Here is a 26,841-nt window from a genome sequence, read left to right on the forward strand (position 1 = left end):
TGATCACATTCCCTGTTCTACAGATTGTTTGGGTTACAGATTGGTAAATGTGTATGCACAAGATCCGTCAGCCTAGCAGCAAAGTGTTGATAGCTATACTCTCCTACTGGGCCAACAATGGCATAAAGCTGTAGCTTATATTCATAACCTCATTTTATACATTCGTAGTTCTGGCAAATTCTTATACTTCTTAAATTTAGAATCTCTTTAAGTCAAGAAGGTGTTTCTATGTTTTCAAGCTGGTACAAGACTGACATTTACATAAGAAAGCACATTATTAAATGTAATATGGGCAAAGGAATTATGGGTAAAGGTATTATAAATGGATACCTTTTCACCTTATGCTAGCAGTAATTCCATGCTGACTAAATTACCACAACAATTTTGGCACAACAGCATGCCAGTAGACATTTATGGGGTAAGGCATAAGAAATCTCTTGCTGCATTTTTTTTTGGTACTCTTTACCTAGAACGGCGCCGCCGATCAAAATCGTGGTCATCGCGGGTAAAAATCGCGGTGATCGCGGTAATCGCGGGCATCGCGGGTAAAATTGGATGGTCGCGATGCCCGCGATTACCGCGATCACCGCGATTTTCCCATAGGAAACAATGTTAAAAAGCCTGATTGACCGCGATTTGACACTTAAATGCCTCAATGGACCCGATTTTGGCATATAAATCAATGTAAAATGGGCCACACAGCCCAAATAGGGCCAATGAACCGTTAAATGTCCCCCCAAATTTTTAACGCCACCCCACGATCCACGCCAACCCGAAGCGTGGCGAGCGCAGCGAGCCCGCGAGGGGCGGCGGTACGCGTCCTCCGACCTTTTCATGCCCTACTATCCACGTCGGCGTGGTGTGAGAATATAATAGTGTGGCGAGCGCAGCGAGCCACCGAGCCCGAAGCGTGGCGAGCGCAGCGAGCCCCGCGAGGGGACGCGGATACCTTCACAGGTAGACGCGTCCCCTCGCGGGCTTCACAGGTGTCCGGGTCGCCACGGACACCTGTGAAGCCCGCGAGGGGACGCGTCTACCTGTGAAGGTATCCGCGTCCCCTCGCGGGGCTCGCTGCGCTCGCCACGCTTCGGGCTCGGTGGCTCGCTGCGCTCGCCACACTATTATATTCTCACACCACGCCGACGTGGATAGTAGGGCATGAAAAGGTCGGAGGACGCGTACCGCCGCCCCTCGCGGGCTCGCTGCGCTCGCCACGCTTCGGGTTGGCGTGGATCGTGGGGTGGCGTTAAAAATTTGGGGGGACATTTAAGGGTTAATGGGCTCTGTGGCCCATTTAACATTGATTCCTATGGCCAAATCGGGTTGATTGAGCCATTTAACACTAAAATCGGGTCCATCGCGACTTTTAACATTGTTCCCTATGGGAAATCGTGAGCATCGCGTCGCGGGCATCGCGGGTGCGTTTATGTGCGGCCGCGACGCGACCGACACGATTTTTATGTTTTACATTGATTTCAATGGCAAATCGCGGGCATCGCGTCGGTCGCGTCGCGGCCATACATTAATGTACCCGCGATGCCCGCGACGGGCGCCGCACTAAGTAAAGAGTACCTTTTTTTTTTACAGTTTTTGAAACTTTGGGAACAAACTGACGAATTCAATGAATTTCTAGGGTAAATCGATTTTTTTATTTACTCTACTTTCCGTTTCGCACTTCGGTTTTCAAGAATTTCCGTAATTATTAGCACTTAGTGACTGTCGTCTTTCCTTTACACATCATCATCACATATGCATCTATGCGAATGTCTGCTTGATTCAGAATGGCGCAGATCTCAGGTATCTTTCTTCAGACACTAAGGGCAGTAATCAATGCGGCCGGCAACCCCCACGCCGGCCGCTCACAGTATTCAATGTTCCGGGGGAACCCTCGCTGTCAGATGACGGTAAGGATTCCCCCAAACAGCGAGGTTCACGGGTAATGCAGGGAGCCCGCTGCATTTAGCCACGAGCCTCGCTGTTTTGGCATCTGCACACGCCGTTTCCACGTGGCTGGAAAAAAACAGCGAGGTGGAAACGGCGTGTGCAGGGGGGTCAGTTGAATACTGTCAGCACTGCAAAAAGCATTGAATACAGTATACCCCTAAATGTGCATCTCTTGCCTGTCTCCTCCTTGTGCGTTGGTCTACCAGCAAAAGAACCGCACCACTTGCAGATGGTACAAAATACAGATGCAAGGCTATTAACCAAGCAGCCCCGTTCCAGCCACATAGCACCCATTCTCTACTCATTGGTTACCTGTAAGATGGTGATTAGTTTTTATGATTGGCTTACTGAATGTCAAAGCCCTTCATTACCAGAGCCCAAGGCATTTGTAGCAGCTTCTGATTCCTTAACGCCCCTCTTGACTACTGCAAATGGCAGATGATAAACTATTAACTGTATTTAGAATCTGCCTGGTTTCGGCTTTGTGGCTCCCACGCTACGGAACTCTCCTCCCCGCACAGTGCGAAAGGCCCCTACTCTAGAAGTCTTCGAAAATACTCAAGACTTTCCTGTTCTGTCAAGCATTTCACTAATTAACACTGTTAAATCTGTTTTGTATTGTGTGCTGTAAAGGTAAATGTAAATGTAAAGCACTTCCAGTCCTATTGTGAGGGGTGCTGGATGACTCGCCAACAGTTGGGATCCCAACGGTCAGTATACCAACGCCAAATCCTGACCCTCGCGTGGGTCCACAGTGTTCGCTCCCACTATTGGCATACTGTCGGTCAGGATTCTGATGACGGTATATTGACCATCGGGAAACTGACCATCGCGTATCATACTGAACCTATTGTGAGAAAAGTGCTATATATATATTACTATATTTTATTGAGGGTCTCTTCTTTCCCTGTTATTATATCATTCTATCACCCATCTTCTTTTAGCATAAGTCCCCACCAAACATTTCTCCTCACAAGACACATTTCCTTTCACCCTGCACCTTCTCCCGCCACTCCTTCCTGCATTGTGCTGGTGTCAATAGGTGGCTGTGTGTCTGTAACCCTTAAACCTACTTATCACCATGGGCCAGATGTATCAAGTGTCAAAAGTTAAAAAAAATGGAGAGTTATAAACAACCAGCCAATCAGCTCCTGCCTTTCATTTTTTAAACCCAGCCTGTAACATGGCAGTTAGGAGCTGATTGGTTGGCTGGGTGTTTATCACTCTCCATTTTATCACTTTTTGAAGCTTGACAACATCTGGCCCTACATTAGATAAATTGGTACTTATGTATTATCTGGGCTCCCATGTTAAATGCACCCCATTTTTTCATACCCCTACTATCCAATTCCGCATGGAGTTGATTTTATATAGTGTGGCGAGCGCAGCGAGCCACCGTGCCCGAAGCATGGCGAGCGCAGCGAGCCCCGCGAGGGGACGCGGTCTCATAAGAAAAACGGGAGCCCAGATATTACATAAGTACCGATAAATTATAGTACATACTTAATTCCCTTTATGTGTTACATAAAGCAGACATTTATAACATATTGAACATAAGGATCTTTTATGATACAAAAGCGATACTAACCTATATATATAATCTACTAAAAATAATGTATGTATAACAATGAGTTTTGGTACCAATTTTCAGAGGGAATTATGAAAACGTGCATAATAAGGAAAATATACCAACAATTATTAGGAAATTATTCTGGCTTTACATAAAAAGTTGTCATTTAGCAGGAAACCTGGGCGATGATAATGCTAATTACAGGACACTTATAGTTTTCAAATTTGCACCTTTACAGCAGATCGTATAGATGCATTAATACAGAAAATGGCCAGGTCCCAGTAGTTGCCTGTTTCATGAGGCGAGTCTCTTGTCGCGTTCCACTAGCCCCCACAGCTTGGACAGCCAAAATCTATTATTGGGTAGGATCAAATCACCATGTCATTCACCTACTGTACAAGACACATATAGGGATAGTTCAGAGACAGAGAGGAATTTGCTGATGAGACAGGTTGATGTGCTGGAGATACACATGAGGTTGGGATTGTCAGGTACAGAGGTATAAGGATGCTTAGAGATATAGGGGGGGGTTTCATGCTGGAGTGACACAAATGGGTTGAGGCTGGAGAGACATGGGGGAGGGTTAGGCTGGAGAGACAAATGACTAACTGGCCTATTCCTACTGGGGATGTATGGGGAGCCCCAAAAACATGAGTGTGCCAGGCCTCAAGATTTTTATTGCTCGCCCTACCTCGTTCCCTTTAGAATGTTAGCTATCATGGGTTAGTCCTCTCTACTGTAGGGGGCGATGTAACAGCCCGTAATAGAACAGGTAAAGTAGTCTCCCATAGAAATCAATTATTTCATACATTGTACTTGAAATAATAGCTAGATGCTGATTAATTGATGTGGGCAACTTAGAACGCTTGGTACATCTCCCCTAGTTCCCCTGTCTGTCCTCTATCTGTCCACCTCATATGTTCCTTGCCATGTCTGATTTATTTTCTATATGCCTGCTTGATACTGCGCCCACACATTTCTTATTCTGCTAAATTAAACCCAATACTTTTTAACATGTTTACTGTGCACAAGTATGCCATATACGTGTCAGGCGCTACGGAAACTGTGGCGCCTTATATACAATGAGGAAAACGGATTTATATCACTTATCCTGGATTATCCTATGGACAGTAAACACACTAAACTGACATTTGTGTTTACAATACAGCTGCCACAGCAGACATGTTACATCACGCTCACCCATGCAGCGGCAGAAATTCCTTCTCACGGGACAGATGGTTCCTAATTGTTTTTCAAGAGAAATACATTGCCTAGGTGTTTAAATTAGCATACCACAGAGCCATATTATAAAGGTTACCATCCAGACTTCAAACGTGTATTGCATTACATGTCTCATCAGGGATGGTGAAAAAGAAGTATTCTCTTACAAAAAAGCCTTGTTGCTGTAACAATATTATTTGTAAAGAAAAACACTACTTTTGTCAAAGACACCATCATTTGTAGAAACTCAATCCGTGCTTCGCAGATTATATAATACCTGCTAAGTCACTAAGGCTACATAAGACCTAGTGGTACAAATCTGCGTTGTACGTGTATTTCTATCACAGATCTGTGCATAAAATTACAAGAACAAGCTGAGACAGATGTACTAAGCTTGAAAAGTGATAAAATGGAGTGATAAACCGCCAGCCAATCGGTTCGTAACTGCCATGTCACAGGTTGTGCTTGAAAATTGACAGGTAGGAGCTGATTAGTTGGTGTTTTATCACTCTCCATTTTATCACTTTCAAAACTTAGTACATCTCGCCCAAAGTCTTATCGATGGGAGGAAACTGTAAGCAGCGACACCTGGTGTGGCGATCCCACACAGAATGGCCAAAGGAGGTGTGGCTTTGCAGACAGGGGCATGGCCTTATAAAAGTCCCACTGCTCACATCAATACAAGGGGCGTGGCCTTATAAGAAGCCCCGATTACCTGTTGTTCCCAGCATTCATGGTGATGCTGGGCTGCCACAGGGACTCTGCATGCACTGCCGATTGCTTCTCAGCAACAGAAGTCGAGTGCTGCTGCTTAATGTCACACTGCAGCACCCATCTCCTGTTATTGCGGAGCAGCCGGCATTTGTGTGTCACCCTGCCTCGGAAGGGTGACACCCACATGCAGACCGCACCCTTCCTGTCACGACACTGATTGTAAGAAGAATGAGGTGTAGTCAGGAAATTTTTACATACAAGAGGACAGCATTCTGGTTTGTACATTTACCCAACTCAGGGGCAAATACATTAGGCAGATGTGATGTCTATTCAGTTAATCATTTCGGTTTTAGATTGCTTGACCCTCTTCACCAACTTATAACAGTTCAGCACAACACACTGTTACTTGGACACAGGAACATCTAGCAACACGTATTCATTAAGCAAGAACAGCCATATCAAAACACTGTTTGTTCTTCAGTATAATGGCTTTCAGCTCCGTGTTTCGTTCTCTTATGAAAGCCCATGTCCTTGTAATTAAAAAAATAACAATAATACAACATCAATAGCTTTGCAAGAGAAAGTGATTTCTATCAAGGTTTCCGACCTTGAATTTTAGCCAAACATAAATATTGCAATCAGCACTCGAGACACCAAGAATGTACCGAGAGTGGGACAATAATATGGTACTCATAATAGGTTTATGGCAATATCCTTAGTGATTATTTTGTTATTGTATACTAGTTACAGGTCCTCCCAAATTATGGCTTCTGCAATGTACTTTCACTTTGAGCTGTGACCGTTTTTAGCCCACAAACTCTCCCCCCTCCCCAGTTCCTATCTGTGCCAACCGCCAATCTCTGTCTTTACAGCTCCCTCTCTCCATAACCAGCAAGTTTGAAAACAAATCAGTGTCCCTGCAAAAAATTTCTTTCACTTTGGTCTGTCGAGTGGCCTCTAGTGGTCACTGGCAGTACTACGCTTCATAGAGATGAGTAAGAGTAGTTAGCCTTTTATATATAGACTAGGTGATTCATCGCGCCCTACGGGCGCTCTTCACACCGGCGTAAGGGGCTACGCCCCTTAATTTGTGAACATTTGTATTGTGAGAAATATGGTTAGAATTGTATGAAAGATGCCCTGTATTGCAGCTTCTGGCAGTGGGTGAGGGTCCAGCGTGGCAGCACAGGAGTACCGGACGGTGGCCCTGAGTCAGTGTCTCCTCCTACTGGGTGGGAGTTAGGGTGCATGAGAGCAGGAGGCTGGGATATGAGGCATGATAGGGGTATGTGGGCAACACAGCGTCAGCGATTACCCAGTGGTGGAAGTTACGGTTCAGGAGAGCAGGAAGCTGGGTAGTGATAGGGGTGTGTGGGCATACGGGGGACTAAAGAGGGTGGTGGACACTGTGCAGCTTCTGCCAGTGGGTGAGGCTCCAGCGTGGCAGCACAGAAATACAGGAGTCAGTGTCTCCTCCGACTGGGTGGGAGTTAGGGTGCATGAGAGCAGGAGGCTGGGCGGTAAAGCATGATAGGGGAATGTGGGCAACACAGGGTGAGCGGGTCTCCACTGGCGGAAGTTACGGGGCAGGAGAACAGGAGGCAGGGCAGTGTCCCTCCACATTGATGGCAAAAGTATTCAACATCGGCCATAAACCATCGATTATTTGAAAATCATTGATGGTCGATGGGCATCCCTAGAACTGGAGGAGGGTGGGGGACAGTATGCAGCTCCCGGCAGTGGGTGAGCGTCTCCTCCCACTGGGAGGGAGTGAGCGTGCATGAGAGCAGGAGGCTGTATAATAGTGGTATGTGGGCAAGACATTGATAAAAGTTGTGGCGCTGGTGCAGAGGGCAGTGGGGAAACCTGCAGTGCGGCAGCCAGGGCCGGATTTCCCACCTAGGGGCGGTACCTGCTTGTGGTGGTACAGGATCCCCCATTGTCACGGGGGTACGTGAAATGCGGGAGCGGGGGCCGCGGTGGTCCGCTGGGGGGTGGAATTGCAGGAAGGGGGTCTGGGGGGTCTGCAAATTGCGGGAGGGGGGGTGGTGTGTGGGGATCCGCGGTTAGCGGGAGGAGGCGGGGGTCCGCAAATCGTGGGCAGGGGCGCTTGAATCGTGGGAAGGGGGGTCCGCAAATTGCGGGAGGGGGGTTGTCGGGGTTAGTGAATTGCGGGAGGGGGGGTTGCGGAGGTCCGTGAATTGCGGGAGGGGCGCGTGGGGTGCCGTGAGTCAAGGGGGGGTGGTGCGGGGGTCCGTGAATCACAGGAGGGGTCATGAATCGCAGGAGGGGGGGGTCGTGGGGGGGCTGCGAATCGCAGGAGGGGGGGTGTGGGGGGTTGCCGTGAATTGCATGAGGGGGGCGTGAATCAAGGGAGGGTAGGCGCAGGGGGGTGGTGCGGGGGTCCGTGAATCGCGGGAGGGGGCATGAATCACGGGAGGGGGGTCGTGGGGGGTTCCGAATCGCAGGAAGGGGGGTATGGGGTGTGCCGTGAATTGCGTGAGGGGGGCATGAATCGCGGGAGGGGGGGGTCCCCGAATGTGTGAATTACGGGGAGGTCGCAAATCGCGAGAGGTGCCGAGTGGGCCCGCAAATCGCGGGAGGGGGGCGCTACGGGGGGTTTCGTGAATCACGGGAGGGGGGGGTCGTGGGGGGTTGCGAATCGCAGGAAGGGGGGTGTGGGGGGTGCCGTGAATTGCGTGAGGGGGGCATGAATCGCGGGAGGTGGGGTCCCCGAATGTGTGAATTAGGGGGCAGTCGCAAATCGCGAGAAGTGCCGAGGGGGCCCGCAAATCGCGGGAGGGGGGCGCTACGGGGGGTTCCGTGAATCGCGGGAGGGGGCGGCGCGAATTGCGGGAGGGGGGTCGCAAATCACAGTAGTGGGGGGGGGGGTGCCGTGAATCGCGGGAGTCGCGGGGGGCCCTTTTAATGCCGGGAGGGGGGGTCGCAGGGGTCCGGCAAATCGCGGGAGGGGAGGATGCAGGGGTCCTGCGAATCGCGGGAGGGGGTGGTCGGGTCTGGGACGGATATTAGACAGCACTTACATCGACAGCCATTACATCGACACCATTAGTTCGACAGCTCAATAGGTCGACATGGTTTTAGGTCGACATACCATTAGGTCGACATGTCGACAGTCAAAAGGTCGACATGGGTTTTTTCACTGTTTTTTTTTTGGGCCGAAATGTCGACACAGTCGACATGGACACAGTTTGAAGTGTACCGCAGCCGCTCGCTATGCTTCGGGCACGGTGCCTCGCTGCGCTCGGCACACTATTTTATTCTCCCACCACGCCCTAGTGGATAGTAGGGCATGAAATACCGCCTGTCGGCACATGTCGGCTCAATAAACAGTGAAAAAACCCATGTCGACCTTTTGACTGTCGACATAGACACTGTCGACCTAATGGCAGTGTCGACCTAATGAGCTGTCGACCTAATGAGCTGTCGACCTAATGAGCTGTCGACCTAATGACATGTCAACCTAAAACCATGTCGACCTATTGAGCTGTCAAACTAATGGTGTCGATGTAATGGCTGTCGATGTAAGTGCTGTCTACCAATAGTCCGGATACCGGGGTGGTCGCGGGGGTCCCGTGAATCGCGGGAGGGGGGGTTTGCGGGGGTCCCGCGAATCACGGGAGGGGGGGTCGCGGGGGTCCCGCGACTCGCGGGAGGGTGGAAAGCGGGGGTCCCGCGAATCGCGGGAGGGGGGGTCCCGCGAATCGCGGGAGGGGGGGTCGCGGAGGTCCCGCGAATCGCGGGAGGGGGGTCGCGGGGGTCCCGCGAATCGCGGGAGGGGGGGTCGCGGGTGGGTCCCGCAAATCGCGGGAGGGGGTCGCGGGGGGTCCCGCGAATCGCGGGAGGGGGGTCGCGGGGGTCCTGGCAGAGGGTAGGGATGTGCAGGAGTAATGGTGGATGGTGGCTGTGGAGTAATGGTGGATGGTGGGCGTGTACTGTAGCCCTGGCTGGGCGGGGGGAGGTGATGTCAAGGGGGTGGAACGTCAGACACATGAAAGTGAAACTGTTCTACACAGGAACGTTCTCCACAGGGGTTGAGTGACAGATCTGGCTAAATATATAAGAGATATGTCGATTTCAGTGGAATAGTGTCCCCAGTGGCCAAATGAAATGGAAGGACTATTTGACTTTGTGCACCAAAAAAAACATCCCTTTAATACAAGCATACCTTTGATTAATTTAGTCAGAAGCTCAAAACATTACGGATACCAATACGGAATGTAGTAACACATACCCTCCAACATGAACCATTCCATTAGGTACAAAATGCTCTGTTTCTGGACTTCCTTGCCAGTGGCAGTTGCAGAGGTGGGGCTACAGCACAGTCCAATATTCCAAAAGGGGAGCCACCCTAAACATAACTGTCCTGGACTCACTGGCAGTTGATGTGACTCCCCCTCTTTTAATTTTGGACTGTGCTGGAGCCTCACTTCTGTAGCTGCAAATGGCAGGGAAGTCCAGGGACAGAGCATTTTGTACCTAATGGAATGGGCCATGTTGGAGGGTATGGTAACATTGCTCAGAAAATGGCCTGACATTGCTACGTGTAGGCGCCATTAGCGGCATGGGAGATTACTGTGCTGCTTCACTTGAAGGGCCAGATGCACTAAGCTTCAAAAGTGATAAAATGGAGAGTGATAAACAACCAACCAATTAGCTCCTGCCTGACATTTTTTCAAACACAGTCTGTGACATGGCAGGTAGAAGCTGATTGGCTGGCTGTTTATCACTCTCCATTTGATCACTTTTGAAGCTTAATGCATCTGGCCAGAAATTTATTTTTTAAACCCACAGAAGTGAGAAAGAAAGACGTCTGCCCCGCAGCGGCTACATGTCAGACATCGAACATTGCTATACACTATTTACTATCGGTGAGAAAAGATGGAGGTCTACTTTTATTGCATTACGATAGACAAAGCCTTTGTATTACTGAGCTAAACAATATCACAGATATAATTCCTGTGTTTATACTCATTAATCAACATACTAACATATGTCCAGCATACTGTGATTTCCATTAGGCAGACATGTAAAACCTGTATTAGCTAGGGCCTACTTATATATCAGGACAGTAGTGTTACTATGGTGGGTGCTGTTGCTATGGCACCTAGACCTCCACTGCACCCAGCTCATGCCACCAAACTCTATTTGAAGAAAGTGAGTCTTTGGGGGTTATTCAATCCTGGGTCATGACTGTCGGTATATCCCGACAGCTGTGACCCTGGATCGTTTGCGTTTTGCTCACCTGTATATCGGCAGGCAGGATTCAATGCCCCGCCTGCCAATTGGCGAAAAGAGGGCATGGCCACGTAAACGGCCGTGGATTTTTGAGATACGACTATGATCACGTCAATCCACGGACGTTCTCGGCAAAACAGGTCTGACAGCTTTTAAAGTCAAGTCCGTTCTGTCAATCAGGCAAGACAGTATCGAATAGGCGCATGCTGCTATTTCCTCTGTTGAAAATAGTGGCAGGGATTACATATCCCCCTTTGACTCTCCTCCAAGTGCTCCTGAATCTGAGGTCTGCACCATGCATTGAGGAGTGGACAGATATGCAAGGAGGAGCTGCCAGCTGAAGATGCTCTGATAAATGGTGTGTGTTTGTGTTTTGGAGGACGTAAGGGCTGATCCATCTGGCTCATGGATAATGGGATGATGTGGTAGGTAACTATAATGGAACCAGCTACAGTGCCAGTGTGTAGTGAAGTAAGCAGGGGCCCTGTGACATAATGTGAACTGAGCGCACTATGTGGCATAATGTGAACTAAGGGAACTATTGTGTGGCATAATGTTAACTGGGGGAAATAAAATGTGGCATACTGCAAACTGAGTACAACAATTGAGCATAATGTGATATGGGGTAACTACAATGTGGAATAATGTCAACTGGGAACACAACAATGTGGCATAATGTAAATTGGTGGCATTACAATGTGGTGTAATGTAAACTGAGGACAATATAATGTGACAATGTGAACTGGGAGCACTACAATGCGGCGTAATGTGAACTGGGTGCATGATAAGATAACATGTAAACTGGGGGCACTACAATGTGGCTTAATGTGAACTGTGGCACTACTATGTGGCATAATGTGAATTTGGTGCACTACAAAGTGGTATAATGTGCACTGGGTGCACACAACAATGTGAAAATGTTAACTAGGGCATTACTATGGGGCATAAAATAGAACTAAGGCATTAGTATCTCTAGAAGAATTGGGGAAGAGGCACTTAAAAATAATAATATGGGACCAACAAATTTCTAGTTAGAGCACTCTATGTTAAATGTTTTTATTAATATTTGTCCTCTTTAGATTTTTTGCTGTATACAAAATGAGCAAATTATTGTTACATATAGGAAATTGGGCATATACACAAAGCACTATTATAAGTACTGTAGATAACAGTAAGTAGCTTGGTGATTAGTGTTTTGGAACTTGATCCTAGGTAAAGAACTTAAACTTTAGAGAAACAACACATTACTTAGGAGGGTAGTGTTTCTGAATCATGCATTGTTATGGTCCAGATTAAAATCAAAGCTCATTTCCTAGGTCAGTTCTGTACAAGTACAGGCCCTATTTATTTTATAACAATATGCGAGGAAGCCCAATACTGTTAGAAAAGGAGTAATAGAGTAATAGAACAGTCTTATAAATTTGTCAGGGAATGCAGCTGAATCCTTTGCACCAGGTCTAAATGCTGTTGCAGCTGGTTGAGGCTGCTATCATGGACATGGGCAGAGGGGGTGTGGCTACATACTGTAGGTACAAGCCAGTGTTTGCATAGGAAGTTCAGTTGCGGCAAGTAATTAGCCAAAATAGCGAGCGCATTACATGCGACTCAGAATTGCCATATATTTTGAGCACAGCAGCAAGTCTGAAAAATATTATCATCTCTATGGGTCATTTAAAGATTTAACTTGTTTTAATTTGGTCTTTATTTATCCTTTTCATACAGTATTTCCAGTAAACCATTAGCCAAGTAGCTTAATTAAATCTCACGTTACTGCTTATTGTTTAGAACATTGGTTCCCTCAACTGGGTGCCATGGCACGCTAGGGCGCCACAAGACACTTCGCAAGGGTGTCAGGAATTGATGGTTGAGTCCAAAACCAAATGATTTTGTCATTTGGCACTGCCTATTGCCTTAGCTGAGGAGGTAGCGCACAGCAATTTACAGAGGCTACATGCTGAGTGCCCGCTTCTTGACTTCCCCTTTATTCTCCTCATCCTGGCAGACATCATTTATAGTAGGGATCCCTCTCTTGCCCTCCACTGACACCATACCTAGTCCATCCTGTCCCCTCACATATTTGCCAAATCCTGTCCCCTCCCAATACATGCCTCTCCATACCCCCGTGTAGATTGCTTAGAAAATGCCCATACATCGCTCCATGTGTAGGGGCCATAGCGATGCGCATCGCTATCGCACGGTGATTAATATCCAGCATGGCCAATCAGAGGTCACAGGGCATAAGCAAACAGAAGCACAACCACATCCACCACAATATCATTAAACCTACAGTAGTTTGAGTTTATTTAGAATATTCTTCCTGAAATGCTGACTGAGAAGTTTTGGGCCTGGGATGTCTGAAGAGATCTCCAGCCATAAAGTTGACACATTTTCCAAGTTGAATGTAATAAAAGCTACAAAGACAGACAGATGTTACAATAGGAATGTGCCCTGTCATTTATTTTAGCCTTTTTTGTCAAATCTATTTTTTTTGTTATTATTCAGGAATAGAAATGTATATAGTGCAATGTAACGGAGAACGTGGAGTCACTATAAATATCTTTCCTGGTTTTGTTCTGCTTCATTTACAAAAAGCTGAGCCAAATCACAAGGTCTGCTCCTTTCAGCACCAGCCGTCAGTTGTGTGCTCCCCTGTGAATTCTCATTTGATTGTGCTGCTCTCACCTGCCAAGTTCTTACCAAGTGTATGTAAACAAAAGGGCAGAATATAAACTGATAAGATGTGTTCTCTTATAGATGGAAGCCAACTGTTCAAGCTGTTCATTTTGCCAACACACTTGGACCTCTCCCTCTTTGATGCCATGGAGTTAACCCATTCTGTCCCAAGTGTGTTTACCTGCAAATCTAAAATTTACACTTAAAAGCACCTTACTGCACCAGGGGAAGGCAGAACGTGGTTGTTGTGAAAATACAGCACACTAAGCATATAGAAACCCAAGTACACCACAGTCCTCATACTGAGTTACACAGATCTTGAAATATGTATATAATATTCAGTGGCTGGCAGAACTTGTGGGTGGTGAGTATGGTTGCTACCTCATGCATCATCAATTACTGGAGATCCCCCCCCCCCCAACAAGCAAATGGGTAGAGCCTAATTGAGTAAGAGAGCAGAGCTACAATTGCGACCCCCTATCAGAAAAAAATGGCCATTACACATAATGCCACACACCATAATACCCACTACACATAATGCCACACACCATAATGCCACCCAACATATTGCATATTATGCCACATAAGTGAAGCTAACATACATGCTTGTTGCCAGAGGTTACATACTTCATGTCAGGGGTTTCATTCTCATTGCCACGGGGAGTTACATGCTCAAAGCTAGGGGGACTTACATTCTCAATGCTAGGTGGAGGGGGCTTTACATGCTTGTTTCCAGAGGTGTGTTATATGCTTGTTGTCAGGGGGAGGGGACTTACATGCTCGTTGCCCAGGGAGTTCCTTAAAAGCCAGAAAAGGCTCCAGCTGTGGCACTGGCTGGCTTGCATTGGCAGCCGCCATCTCCAATCCACACCACAGCAGGCTGCACGCACATCCTGTCATCTGTGGAAGCCCCTCAGAAATGGCTGCCACCTCTGAAGAGACAGACACTAGAGGTCAGCCCCGACCTCTAGTGCCTGTCTCCTCCAGGGCGGCAGCCATTTTGGAGGGGCCGCCGCCGACAGACTCTGCGTGCGGCCTGCTCCACTGTGGTGTGGATTGGAGGCCGCCAATGCAAGCCAGGCAGCGGCAGCACTGCAGCGAGAGGTTGTTCTGGCATTTCCAGTCAGGGTGACTGGAAAAGCCTCCTGGAGGGTTGCCACCAAAACCAGGAGAATCCCAGAAATCTGGGAGAGTTGGGAATCCTAGTGGTGAGCCCAGGTGCAAGAATATAATTTGGGCCCCCCTCCTTCACCCCAACCCAAGTTCACAATATGCAACACAGCAGTGGGTGACAGGGAGAGACAGAGGGTGATTGGGAGAGGCTGGGGGAGGCAGAGTGTTAAAAGAAAAACTGTGGGTGACAGGGGCAGCAGTGGGCCCATCTTTCCCGAATGAGTAGGTATCTTCAAGAGATTCTTGCTCTGTGACAGAACCACTCCAAGGAATTTGGATAAAGGCCATTCATTGGCCGAAATGTCGACCTACTTACTTGTATGTGAGAAATACTACTGCCTGAATATGGTGATGTATTAAAAAAAACTTGGTATTTTAGGGTAACCACATGGAATGGACATTCTTTTATTTATAAATAGCTTATTACTGAGTAAGGAGGACGGCCCAATACACAAACTTTAATACTCTATTACATTGTAGTTAGCGCTGAAAAAATAACCTATTACTAAAACAGTTACAGACGGGGTATAAAGGGTTGCTAATCAAAAGGTCAACAGTGTCTAGGTTGACCCCCAAACGTTCGACGTGGACAAGGTCGTCATAGACAGCGGGTCAACATAAGCAAACTATCGACACATGAAAAGGCCTCGAGTCTTTTATGGTTTATTTTGGTGTAAATTTGTAGGTTTGATTACATGGACGCCAAATTAGTATACCGCTGTGCTCGCCTTGCTTTAGGCAAGGTACTTTGCTCCGATCTGCTCGGCACCCTTTACTATTGCCAATTGGAGTCGACGTAGGTGGTAAAGTATGAAAAGGTAAAAAAAAATAAAAAGATCAAAACAACCAATGTTGACCTTTTTATGTGTTGACCTGTGCCATGGTAACGTTATGGTAACCATATGCATGTTGGCCAGTGGTGTCAACTTATCGAACAGATACCGCGACAAACGTATAACATATGATTTTCCTTATTCTAAAAGTGGTCATATTGATAAGATATTATACCAAAACACGCTCCTCCTAATAGTGCAATTGGTTTGTGGATTCTGTACCCTTATCTTCCCCAGCCAGTATCACCAAGGTAGGTAAAGCTGGTGTTTCATAGGGCAGATTTGGTGTAATATTGGGGACAATATACTGTATGTGCAACATACTGTAGAAGCAACAAACTCCTTTAACCTGTTTTATAATTAAAGTCAGCGGAGACTTCCGGAAACAACGAGCCCATAGTAATAAGGAATGGAGGAAGTCTGGGTTCTCGAATCAGTGCTCATTTGTGCGTCAATGGCTGGTTTACAGACTATATTGTTAGAATCATTTAGAACACAAGCTGGATCCCACGGGTTTCCCTTACATCTGTGAGCGGATCACAGGAACCTTGTCTCTGGAGTAAGAGAGTAACCTTATAGGTGTGAATAATGTATTGTGCTGAATGTCACAGATCTTGCTCAGCCATGCTGCTGCTGAACATGACTGACTGACAATGAAAGAATGCAGACAAACCGTTTCACTATAATCATTTTCTAGTGTCACTACTTTAACAATGACAAGTTACATACCTAATTATTCTGACATACCCCCAAAAAGTTTGAATTGTGCTGTTGGTCACTGGTGGATGATGGAAGAGCTAAGAGTTAGGAGAATCAGAAGGTGAACATAATAGCATTCTATAGCTCTATTGCCTTGGGCTGGCTGAGTGTTTTCAGTCCATCTTTACAGGTGTAGGCCGCAGAATCTGGCAAGAATGTGAAGAATGAGGAAAGCTTTGCCTAATTAGCCCCCAGGCAGCAAGCTTAGCAGGACCTGTTTGAGATTCTAGTGACATACCTAATGTGCAAGCTTAGGAAGTTTGGTCCAACCGGCATTAGTCGTTGTCACTTGCAAGAATCAGGAATTTGATCTCAGCGTTATTACCAGTGGCAGCTCCGACCTTCTGGTAGGAGGGGGGTGTCACTTGCCTGTGCTGTGCCCAGTGAGGAGAGAGCCAGCCTCTACCAATGGGTCTGAGCACCTCCGCAATTGATCTGTCAGGTATCAGGACTGGAGCATGCACACAAGAGGCCACGGGACGAGGGATGGCCACCAGTGTGTTACCCATCGGTAGTCACCATTGATGGATAAACTTGATGGTGTGAAACCATCTTCAAGGGGAAACAAATTGGTAACTCTGGGCCATCGATGGGAGAAGACATCTGGTACTTAAGATCGATGGTAAAAGCTACCCTTGGTCATAGACGATCTATGAATTTTATCGATGATTGATGGCCAATCCAAGAACCTTCCAATGGGACTTCCTGCCATGCAGATGACTGGCAGGTAGCACTTCTAATAGGAAGTCACTGCTAGTCACAGTATAGCCAACGTAGGGATGGACTGCAGCTGGCTCACTGACACTGATCAGGAGAGGAAAGATAGAGTTGTGTGTCATCACCATAGAGGTGGTATTTTGACAATCGGAATCTTGACTGGATCCCATACCCAACCACGAATGCCCTGAATCTTGCTATATAACACTCTAAACATTTGAATACAGATCAAGGTGGACATTTTTTCCTCCAAAAGTATCCGAATCTAACATCATGCAATAAAAATGTGATTAAAAATTACTGTATTTAAAATTATCAGATCATGATATTTGTGCATTGTTATAATACTATACCTTTTTAATTTGGATTGAGAATAATATTTCCATGATTACTTTTGCTTGTGGGCTTTTCCTATATTTTTAAGGGTGTGTCTATTAATATTTTCTCATGGACTGGAAAAAGTAATGTTCCTATATACTGCACACAGTCCATTTCAGTGGCAAACGCAGAATTTTTAGAGGGCGGTTTCAAATGTAATCCACAATCTCCCATTCTGCAGCACATTGAAGTAAGTACGGGAGTCTCGGGGAGCGGTATCAGCCCTGAAAATTGGTCTTTTTATAGACTGGATACTGTATGGAATACAGTATTAATTTTTAACAGTACAGATGGTCTATAATATAGGCTGTTTCAAACATTTAAATAAGATAAGTGGTCAGGAAAAGGTTAAACATATAATAAATAAATACACAAGCATAGAAGAACCAGTGCTGCACTTTCTAAACTCACAATCTCCCACTTCATGGTAAGGCTCCCGTCTCTTCCACCTGGCAGCTACTCTCTGGTCCATTGAGATGATTGAGGGCTCAGATCCACACATACAGTAAATGTGTTAGAAGAAGCTGGTACACTGGGCATGTGCAGCAGCTCTGCTCTGTCCCTTACACTGCATGGTGTGGTCGCAGCTCTATTGGTCATATTATATACCATTGATTGCTATTGTTGTCATATTTAAGGCACTTGCCAAGACGAGGGGGTGGGGGTTTCTGGGCAACTATAATACATTTCTATGCTACCATGATGGAAATACTAAGCAATGCATGTGAACGCATCGGACAGCCATAAGAGTATTGTTCAACTGGGAAAGTAGAGCTCAGCAAACCTCTGTGCAATAAATAAGGTCATAGAAAAGTTTTACTTTGAAAAAGAAATTCACACTCAAAGATGACTCCCTCGATGACAGTAAATGTAGTCTGTGGATCAGACACAATATCCCCTGGCCCAGCCAACTGCTCATTAAAGCGTTGACATCTGTCATATTTCAAAGGATCGATGATTGGTTGTAAAAACATTTTAGTAATGATATTTCCAGAGCCTCAGTTACCCGCAGTCAGGACGACACAAGTTGATGCCATTGGGTAAGCCTGACATCTCATACCTATGTCAAAATAATCGTTTGTGAGCTAGGATGGAAAAACATCCTGAGATACAGAAGAACAGAAGAATTCTTAGTACGTGTAAGAGGATATGTTATTATAAGTTCTCCCAGCCAGCCAATTGTACACGCTTCTTTCACATAGTCTGTTTACAGCTATTCTGCCTGTTCCTTCTCCCTTCTAATAAAGTCTGATTTGTTTTATTGATCAATACTGTGTGGCAATCAGTAATAGTGTGTACACACGGTGCGATATGGCTTCCGATGTTGCCGATATAGTAAACATCGGAAGCCATTTCGCATGCAGATCGCATGCTTTTTTAGATGCGCTGCCGATGCGCTCTCCCATGTGAGTGTAAGTCGGCGGTCAAATAGAGAGGGCAGCCAAGACTATATAGTGCAGATCTGCACTGTATAGTCAAAAGTGTGCCACTGGATACATGCCGTGCGATGCGAGTCCCAATGCGATCTGATCGTATCGGGACTTGCATAGCACGTTATATCTCACCGTGTGTACACACCATTAGATTATCACTATAGAACACAGATATAACAGACAGGTTATTGTCCTGCCCCTTTCACCTTCCATAGTAAATGTGCCAGTGCAGTACATGTGCAGATCAGATCTATGAAGTGTAGTTACCCATATGACGGAATCCGAGGGCTATGGTTTCTCTGCAGCCTCCTTCTATAACTGATTACAATGTGCTTGCTATACTATAATATAGCTGGCACTAGACAGCTGTGAATCCCAGAACACAGTGATTCCCATGGTACTGTATAGCCAGCACCAGAAAGCTGTGCAATGAGATTATCGCTCAGTGTTGGACCGGAGGTACAGGTATACATAAGCATACTATTTGTCTTGTAGTAACTTTGGGAAGGGGCAATGAACATAGAAAATGGGTGTGGTATAGAAGATATACAGTAATTATATAGTCAGTAATTATAAAGGTAGACAAGGCAATGGTGAACAAAGGAAATGTCAGAAAGTTTGTGAAGGTAAATTTTTGGTCTAATTTGTATTGTTTCATGATATGTGGCCACAGTTATAGCAAATATAGACCCTCCTGGGCACACTTCACTCAGTTCGGGGGGGGGGTTAATTCAGACCTGATCGCTGGGCTGCTACTTTTCGTAGACCACCAATGATCAGTTAGTCTCCTCCTCACCATAGGGAAATCCCGCCATTGTGAGAATGGTGTCCCAGCAGTGTGAATATGGGGAAATCCATTCATAATCACTCACCCTAATGGATTGCCCCTCCCCCCTTTTTTAGTAGCCGAGTTGCCATAGACTTACTCGGCACTGCAATGATCCTCGAGAGAGCGGGGCCGGAGCGGGTGTCAGCCGTCCTCCCTTCCAAAGGTTCACAAAATGATGAAAAGGGTGGAAAGGTCGACATAACAACGGCCAACACAAAAACAGTAGATAACAAGATTGTTTTCTTTATGTTTTGGGGGTCAAATCTTGTATACTCAATGTTATGTGACCACCGTCAGTACAGTCCTTGCGGGCTCACGTGACTTCCCGTGCATTGGCAAAGGGCTAACCTCCTAATTGTTAGAACCTACCTCAATACAACCATGAAATGTTACAGGCTGACAGCCGAGGCCGGACTGATCATGTGAATGATTTACATAATTGACAGCTTCTGTAATGTCACTCAGCCTGGGTATAGTAAATATTGCCTGGAACGGATCACTCATCAAATGGATGTGAATACTGTATACAATCACGGTCTACTGCTGTAACTATGCAGCTTTGGTGCACACGCACACGTTACAGGGGGTGCGTTACTGCTCACATCTTTCTTGAAGCCAGGCCCATCGGGCGGGGCGACAGTCAAATAGAGGGCCAGAAGCCCAGCAGATGTGTGGCCAGACCAGCCCAGCAGATGTGCCAGATGGCCACAGTTATCACTAGGGAAATTTACAAACAATGAAGGCAAACATTTTTTCTGTGTTTACCAATATTCACCAATATTTATCACAATGTAAAAAGAACACTGATATATATCAGCCCGCTCAAAGCAAAAGCTTTGAAAGCTTGCCTGCTACCTTCTGTGTTTGTGCATGTGTGAGAAAGAGATGTAGTTTCACTCTCTGCCAGCAGATGGCAGTGTTTTGGAGACTTATGGACACTAGACATATATAGATGATATATATTGTTTGATGCCCAAATATAGCTGTCCCCATGTATAAGACTACTTTAAATGCAGTGAAACAGTCAACAGTAGACTTGATGTCTGTTCCAAAGGGTTGGGATCGTTGAGTCGACCACAACTATGTCGACAAGCATTGGGTCGACACCACTAGGTCGACATGGGTTAAGGTCGACATGGGTCAAGCTCAACATGGATCTAGGTCAACATGAATGTAGGTCGACATGGGTCTAGGTCGACATGACATTAGGTCGACAGTCAAAAGGTCGACATGGGTTTCTTCACTGTTTTTTTACCCGAATGTTGACACAGTTGACATGGACACAATTTGAAGTGCACCACATCCCCTTGCATCGCTCACTTTGCTCGCCACGCTTCGGGCACGGTGCCTTGCTATGCTCGGCACACTATTTTATTCTCCCACCACGCCCTAGTGGATGGTAGGGCATGAAATACCGCTTGTCGGCACATCGGCTCAAAAAACAGTGAAAAACCTAATGTCAACCTTTTGACTGTCGACCTAGCCCATGTTGACCTAATGCTTGTGTTGACCTAATGTCATGTCGACCTAGACCCATGTCGACCTAGCCCCATGTCGACCATGCTGCATATCAACCTAGTGGTGTCTACACAATGCTTGTCAACCTAGTTGTTGTAAACCTAATGACCGTATCCCGTTCCAAAATATCATTATATACGAGTATATATTACTGTCAATGTAGAGGAAAATAAAAATAAAACTCGTCTCCAAGGAGCACGTACCAAGCCGTGAACAACTTTGGCATTCAGCCACGTTCATGGATTATGTTCCCATGCTATACATACAGTCTGCTCATATGGCAGTCATTACAGCCGTGAGTGGTTCTGTCTTCCCATAGGCTAGTCAATATGCTCATGGTGCTCTGAAGCATATTTAGCATATTATTGTATCAGCTTCCTTATTGTAGTTGGTCACACTTGTACTAATGTACGAACTGTATCTGTATTTACTCTCTGGACAATACTTTTTCCAGGACACACAATACAATTGTAGCATAGAAGAAGACATGGCCTATAGTGAACAATCAGATTCAAAAATCATGTACTGTGGTGCAGTTTAAAAACCCAGTTGCTATGAGTAACACAATTGTATTTACTGTGCACTCACATTCATGCCTTTTTCCGAACATGTCACTTTATTGTGGCCAGATTTCTTTATAAAACACTTGAATATTACTCACGTCAGTTTTGTCGAGGCTGCAAACGCTGATAGCGTCATCCTGGTCCTGGGTACTCTGCTTCCTTTTCCTCTGCAAAATAAACACAGAAAACAATGTTAGGACTTCTGCTGTTGAGGACAGACTTATCAACTCATATGCCACACACTGAGGTAGATTTACCATGGTACTGTACATACTGACTGGCTCCTGGTCACACTGAGGAGTTCTACATAGAACACATTGCCACAGAGCCCCGTATCAGGAAGATGCCCACTAGGTGTATACCTACTACACAAATATCTGCATGTCTACATAGAACCTGCAATAGTCAAACTCTCTCAGATAGTCTGGGAGCATACTTGCGTTGATGCGCGCTCCTGCATCATCGGTGGCCTTTTTTACCGGCCCACTGGGAAAAGTGGTCCCCCCCCCTGTGAAAATCACTGGGACAAGTAAAAATTGCTTAGTGTGTATGCACCAGGCGATTTTCACATGATAGCTGGCCATACACTGGACAAAACACCCAGTGTGTATGCACCTTAAGTGACTCCTGATATCCCCCCAAGAGGCTGGAAAAATGAGTTGGTCTCCTGCATCCCGTCCGTGTTCCAATGTAGTGGGCAGGATAAGGAGAGAACACTGGGTAACTTGGGGGGGGGGGGGGAGGGGATACGGTCGAAGATGGTCGACAGTCATTAGGTCAACACCGTTGGTTCCACATACTGGAAGTTCGACAGGGGTCTAGGTCGACATGGGTCAAGGTTGACAGGTGTCTACGTTGACATGGGTTAGGTCAACAGTCAAAAGGTCGACATTTTCACTGTTTTTTGACACAGTGCACCTAAAACTGTGTCCATGTCAACGGTGTCGACATTCAGGTTTTAAAAATGTGTAAAACCCTATGTCGACATTTTGACTGTCGACCTAACGCATCTGTCGACCTAGACACCTGTCGACCTTGTCCCATGTCGACCTAGACACATGTCGACACTGACCCATGTCGACCTAGACCCCTGTCGACCTTCCAGTATGTCGACCCAATGAACCCATTCCTCTTGGGGGGATCAGGGCCAATAGGAACCCTTTTAGTCTCATACCATCCAAGCAGAAGAGCTGGACCATCGTGGTCATCTGCATTTCAGCTCCAGGCTTTTCTTGTGGAGGAGACATTTTTATATGGGTCAGTGTATATGGGAATATCACAAATATCAGGGGTCTCCTCCTAGCTCCTGAGACAGTGGGCCAGCCTCTTGTACCTGTCACTTCCCCAGTGAAGTGAGCAATTCTGATTCTTGATAGTGCAATTTGCAGTGAACCCATTCATTGTGGTCCAGCTTCTCACTGCTGTGATATGCAGTGCCACTGTGCCCTGCACCTACCCGCCGGTATCTCCTAAAGGGCATTTTATTTTAAAAGTTGGCAACTATGATGTGCTTCAACCTATGATGAAATCACAAAAACATAAAAAGCCTCCACACAGAGAGTTATTTTCTAACTCAAAGTGTCGCCTGTAAAGTGACAGGTGCTGGAGGCATGTACATGTTGTTACCGTGGTATATGTAAATTGTTTACATTTTAAGCATTGGGAGTGTCTCTCAGGTAGGTGCAAGCAGCCGGATTCTTCCAGCTAATGCAAAACAACAATGTTACTGGTCATAGAACAGCTGCGGGGTGACCACACTTTTCATATTAACACTGCTTGATGCGGTGCACCAACACGGTGTTCATGTCCACCATATAGACATTCGGGACAAAAAAAAGTGAAACACCCATGTTGACCTTAAGCCATGTCGACCTGTGATGGGTCGATCCAATGACCCATACTCTAATAAACATACAAAGAGGCTGTGTTGTGGGTGTGTCATGGGCATGCTTGTTATCTATCACAGTACTGCTGCCACCGTGACCATATATTTAGAAGGTTCTGCTGGGTACACACCAGATGACATGCAATGATACTATGTTGCTCATGATTTCCCTTGAACTCCTCATAACTTCCAGAGGAATAATATAGTGCATTCACAGAGCGATTTCACAAAGGACCACACAATGGGCCTGATTCAGACTTTACCTCAAATTAATTTAGCATTTCAGATTCTTTCATTTATATTTCAGTTTGAAAACACCTCATTCAAGTCTAACTCTCTGCACATGTTACATCAGCCCCAGCTGCAATGCAGCGCCATAAGCATAGGTGTGTGCCAGCGGGGCCTTGCCCACAACGCATCTGCTGGCACACAGCATGTGCCCTGACCATTGCCAGTGACAGCGCATCCCCTCCAGGCTGCACTGTGCTCCCCAACCGGCAGATCATCTGTCATTCACAGTAAAAAGGGGGAGTGCTCCGCTGATACTGATTGCCACTCCCCTTCTTTGTCCTAAACTCGGCACTCTGCTCATCAGGCTGAGCTGTGACTGACTGAGGATCCGCCGGCTGGGGAACACAGTGCAGAGCGGAGGGAACATGCTGCCGATTACTGGGCGACTGCACATGCGCACGCTTTGTAGTGCACATGCACAAGATCATCTTGCCAGTGATGATGCCGTACACAACATGATTGACAGCCGGACAGCATTTGGAGGCGGCACTCGTCGGCAGTTTAATGGGAGTGTTACAGAAAATGCAGGCAGGTATTAGCCATTTACAGGGAGGCCCTCTGGCGTCGACTGATCGCGGGATAGAGAAGAGGCTAGGTATCTCCATGGTTGGTCAGAGATTTCCTGGCTTCACCAATGGGTGGTTTGCAAATACACATGATGGATGGTGAGTGAGTGATGTTATGTCCTTGAATGTAGGCTGGATCACTACTGCAGAAGGAGGTGTCTACTTGTAATAGACACCTCCTGCCAAGGGCACAACTACCATAGGTACAGGGAGTGCAGCTGCTATGGGGCCCAGAGCTGAGAGGGGCCACCTTCCCTGTAAAAAGTTACATATGCTATATACATTTTTCACCATTGGGTGGTACACAGGGGCCTATACAAACTATTGCTATGGGGCCTACAAATATCTAGCTACGCCACTGCCACCTGCTGCATTATCACCCAGCGCTATCACTGCTGCTTCCAATGACGGACCAGTAAAAGCAAATCCAACCATATCTGAATTAGCCCCCTAGTGCAATGTAAAACGTCTTCATTCTTTAATTGTGATATATAGCAATGTTGACATAACAAATTGTGAATATTTTTCCCTTCTGTGCTGGAACAAGCCTGTGTTTTATGATAAAATGTTTTTTATTGTCTCCCTGGGAACGCTCCTATCCCTTCTGACGAAGAGAAAATCAATTTAACACACTCCATTTATTGGCCTCTCAGGAGATTTATGGGGAGTGAGATGGGGCTGGCCAGGTGATCTGTGTTTTTGCAGCTGTCATGTTGCGCTCAGTGATGAAGAAGAGCCAGGTACCTCTGGCCAAAGCTGATTTGTCATTTTCCATTTGGTAAAAATATTAATGTAAATCTCTGACAGGCTACTGTATCCAGTTCTTTATAAGCAGCCATACACAGCCAAAGGAAAAAGCATCTGAAATGTTTGAGTTTCTCACATTGGGTGCGTTTCATGCCTGTGAGGCTTAAACATGAATTCTCCAATGTCTGATGACTAATTATATAGGGCGGGATTCTCTAAAATCCGCAGCCCTCTTTGCCCGGCATCGCATTTCTAATGACCGTATATTCTCTAAAATATGCGGTTATTAACGCAAGGGACAGCTCTTGCGATAAGAGCTGTCCCTTGCGATGCGGCGCCGTTGCTGGACTTCCGGGTCTATGACACGCCGGCCGCAGGGCATGCTGGGAGGGATCCGTGACGGATCCCTCACACGCCGCTGCGGTAAGAAGCCCATAGGCTTCTGCAGGGAACCGCCAGCTTTTGCTGGCGATTCCCTCCACAGCGATGACACTGCGGAGGGAGGTTAGAGAATACAGAAATGCGGTAAAAACCCCGATAACGGGGTTTTTACCGCATTTCTGTGATAGAGAATCTCCCCCACAGTTTGAAGAGCGGATTACAGAGATCGGCTATGCGGGCTTCTCTGGTGCTAGTCAATGCCAGATTAAACACAGCGGAGGCCCCTAGGCAGTCGAAATCCCAGGGGGTCTCTCTCTCAAGGTGCCCATACACGGTGCAATTGCTGGGTGCGATGAGATGTGCGCTCCCGTCACACATCTCATCGCACAGATCAAAAAGTAAGTGCTGCACATACTTTTTGTACTAGATCTCACCTCATTTCATTGCAAAAACTATGCAATGCCATGCGATATTGTATACAATAATTGTACCGTGTATGGGCACCTTCAGCCAATCTGCGGCAAGTCCTATCTTTTGAATTTTCAAATTCTGCCACTGCTGTCCGCAGTGTCCGCTCTCCCTCAACGCTTCCTGAACACTGCGGACTGCCCGCTGCACCCACAGCCCCCAGGCTCTTCAAGCTGCCCAGGTACCACCTCGCCTTCCCTTGCTTGGGGCGCTAGTAGGCCTGGAGCCGGCCCTCGCCACCTCTGCCCCTGCAACTGGCAAGGAATTCCAGGAACAGAGCATTTTGGCCCTCCTGGAATGAGTCACGTTGGAGGGTATGTATCAATAGTCATACATGTTATCAGAAATGTACATTATTAGGAAACAGATCTTAAGACCAGGCACTGCCTACATGAAGTGTTTCCTTGTTTCACTAATGTAGTGCGAGTGTGGGTCAGTGGTTGATGCAATTACACACTCATAACCTTAGTTTTAGTATTCATTTAGCTCATTTGTGAATCACCCAGAACTAGTGGAAAATACATACAGTATGAGATGCAGAGGAAGCACATAGTAGGACTACCTCATTTACAATACCCCATTGTAATACTGCAACAAGCTCATAACACAGGAACAATCGTTCCCTCATATTTACTGACTGCAGAAAAATATATTTTTGTAACTTGTAGCATGATTATGTAGATCAGATATTATACTTAGTTGACAAGTATCAAAAACAGATCAGTCATTTTTAAATGTTGGCGGCACAGTGGTTAGCATTGCTGCCTCACAGTGCTAGGGTTGTGAACCAAGCAGAGTCCTATCCATCTCTGGTATGTTCTCAATGGGTTTATGTGGCTTTCCTGCAAATCAACCAGTTTCCTCTCACAGTCCAAGATCATTCTAGGGATGGCCATCAGTAAGATACACATGAAGCTCC

At 46.4% G+C, this 26,841-nt stretch overlaps 1 protein-coding gene across 2 annotated transcripts in view; it reads right to left on the reverse strand.

Moving 5' to 3' along the window:
- The window catches only part of ARHGEF3 (Rho guanine nucleotide exchange factor 3), a 259,309-nt gene that overhangs the window by 108,106 nt on the left and 124,362 nt on the right, over positions 1–26,841 (reverse strand). For both annotated transcript variants that reach the window (XM_083156238.1, XM_083156239.1), the window contains one exon: positions 21,683–21,751. In XM_083156238.1, coding sequence (XP_083012364.1) covers positions 21,683–21,751 — 69 coding nt within the window. The remainder of the gene's footprint in view (positions 1–21,682; positions 21,752–26,841) is intronic.

This window comes from Crinia signifera, chromosome 8 (genome assembly GCF_055691185.1).
Source record: "Crinia signifera chromosome 8, ASM5569118v1, whole genome shotgun sequence".
In the NCBI taxonomy this organism is placed as follows: domain Eukaryota; kingdom Metazoa; phylum Chordata; class Amphibia; order Anura; family Myobatrachidae; genus Crinia; species Crinia signifera.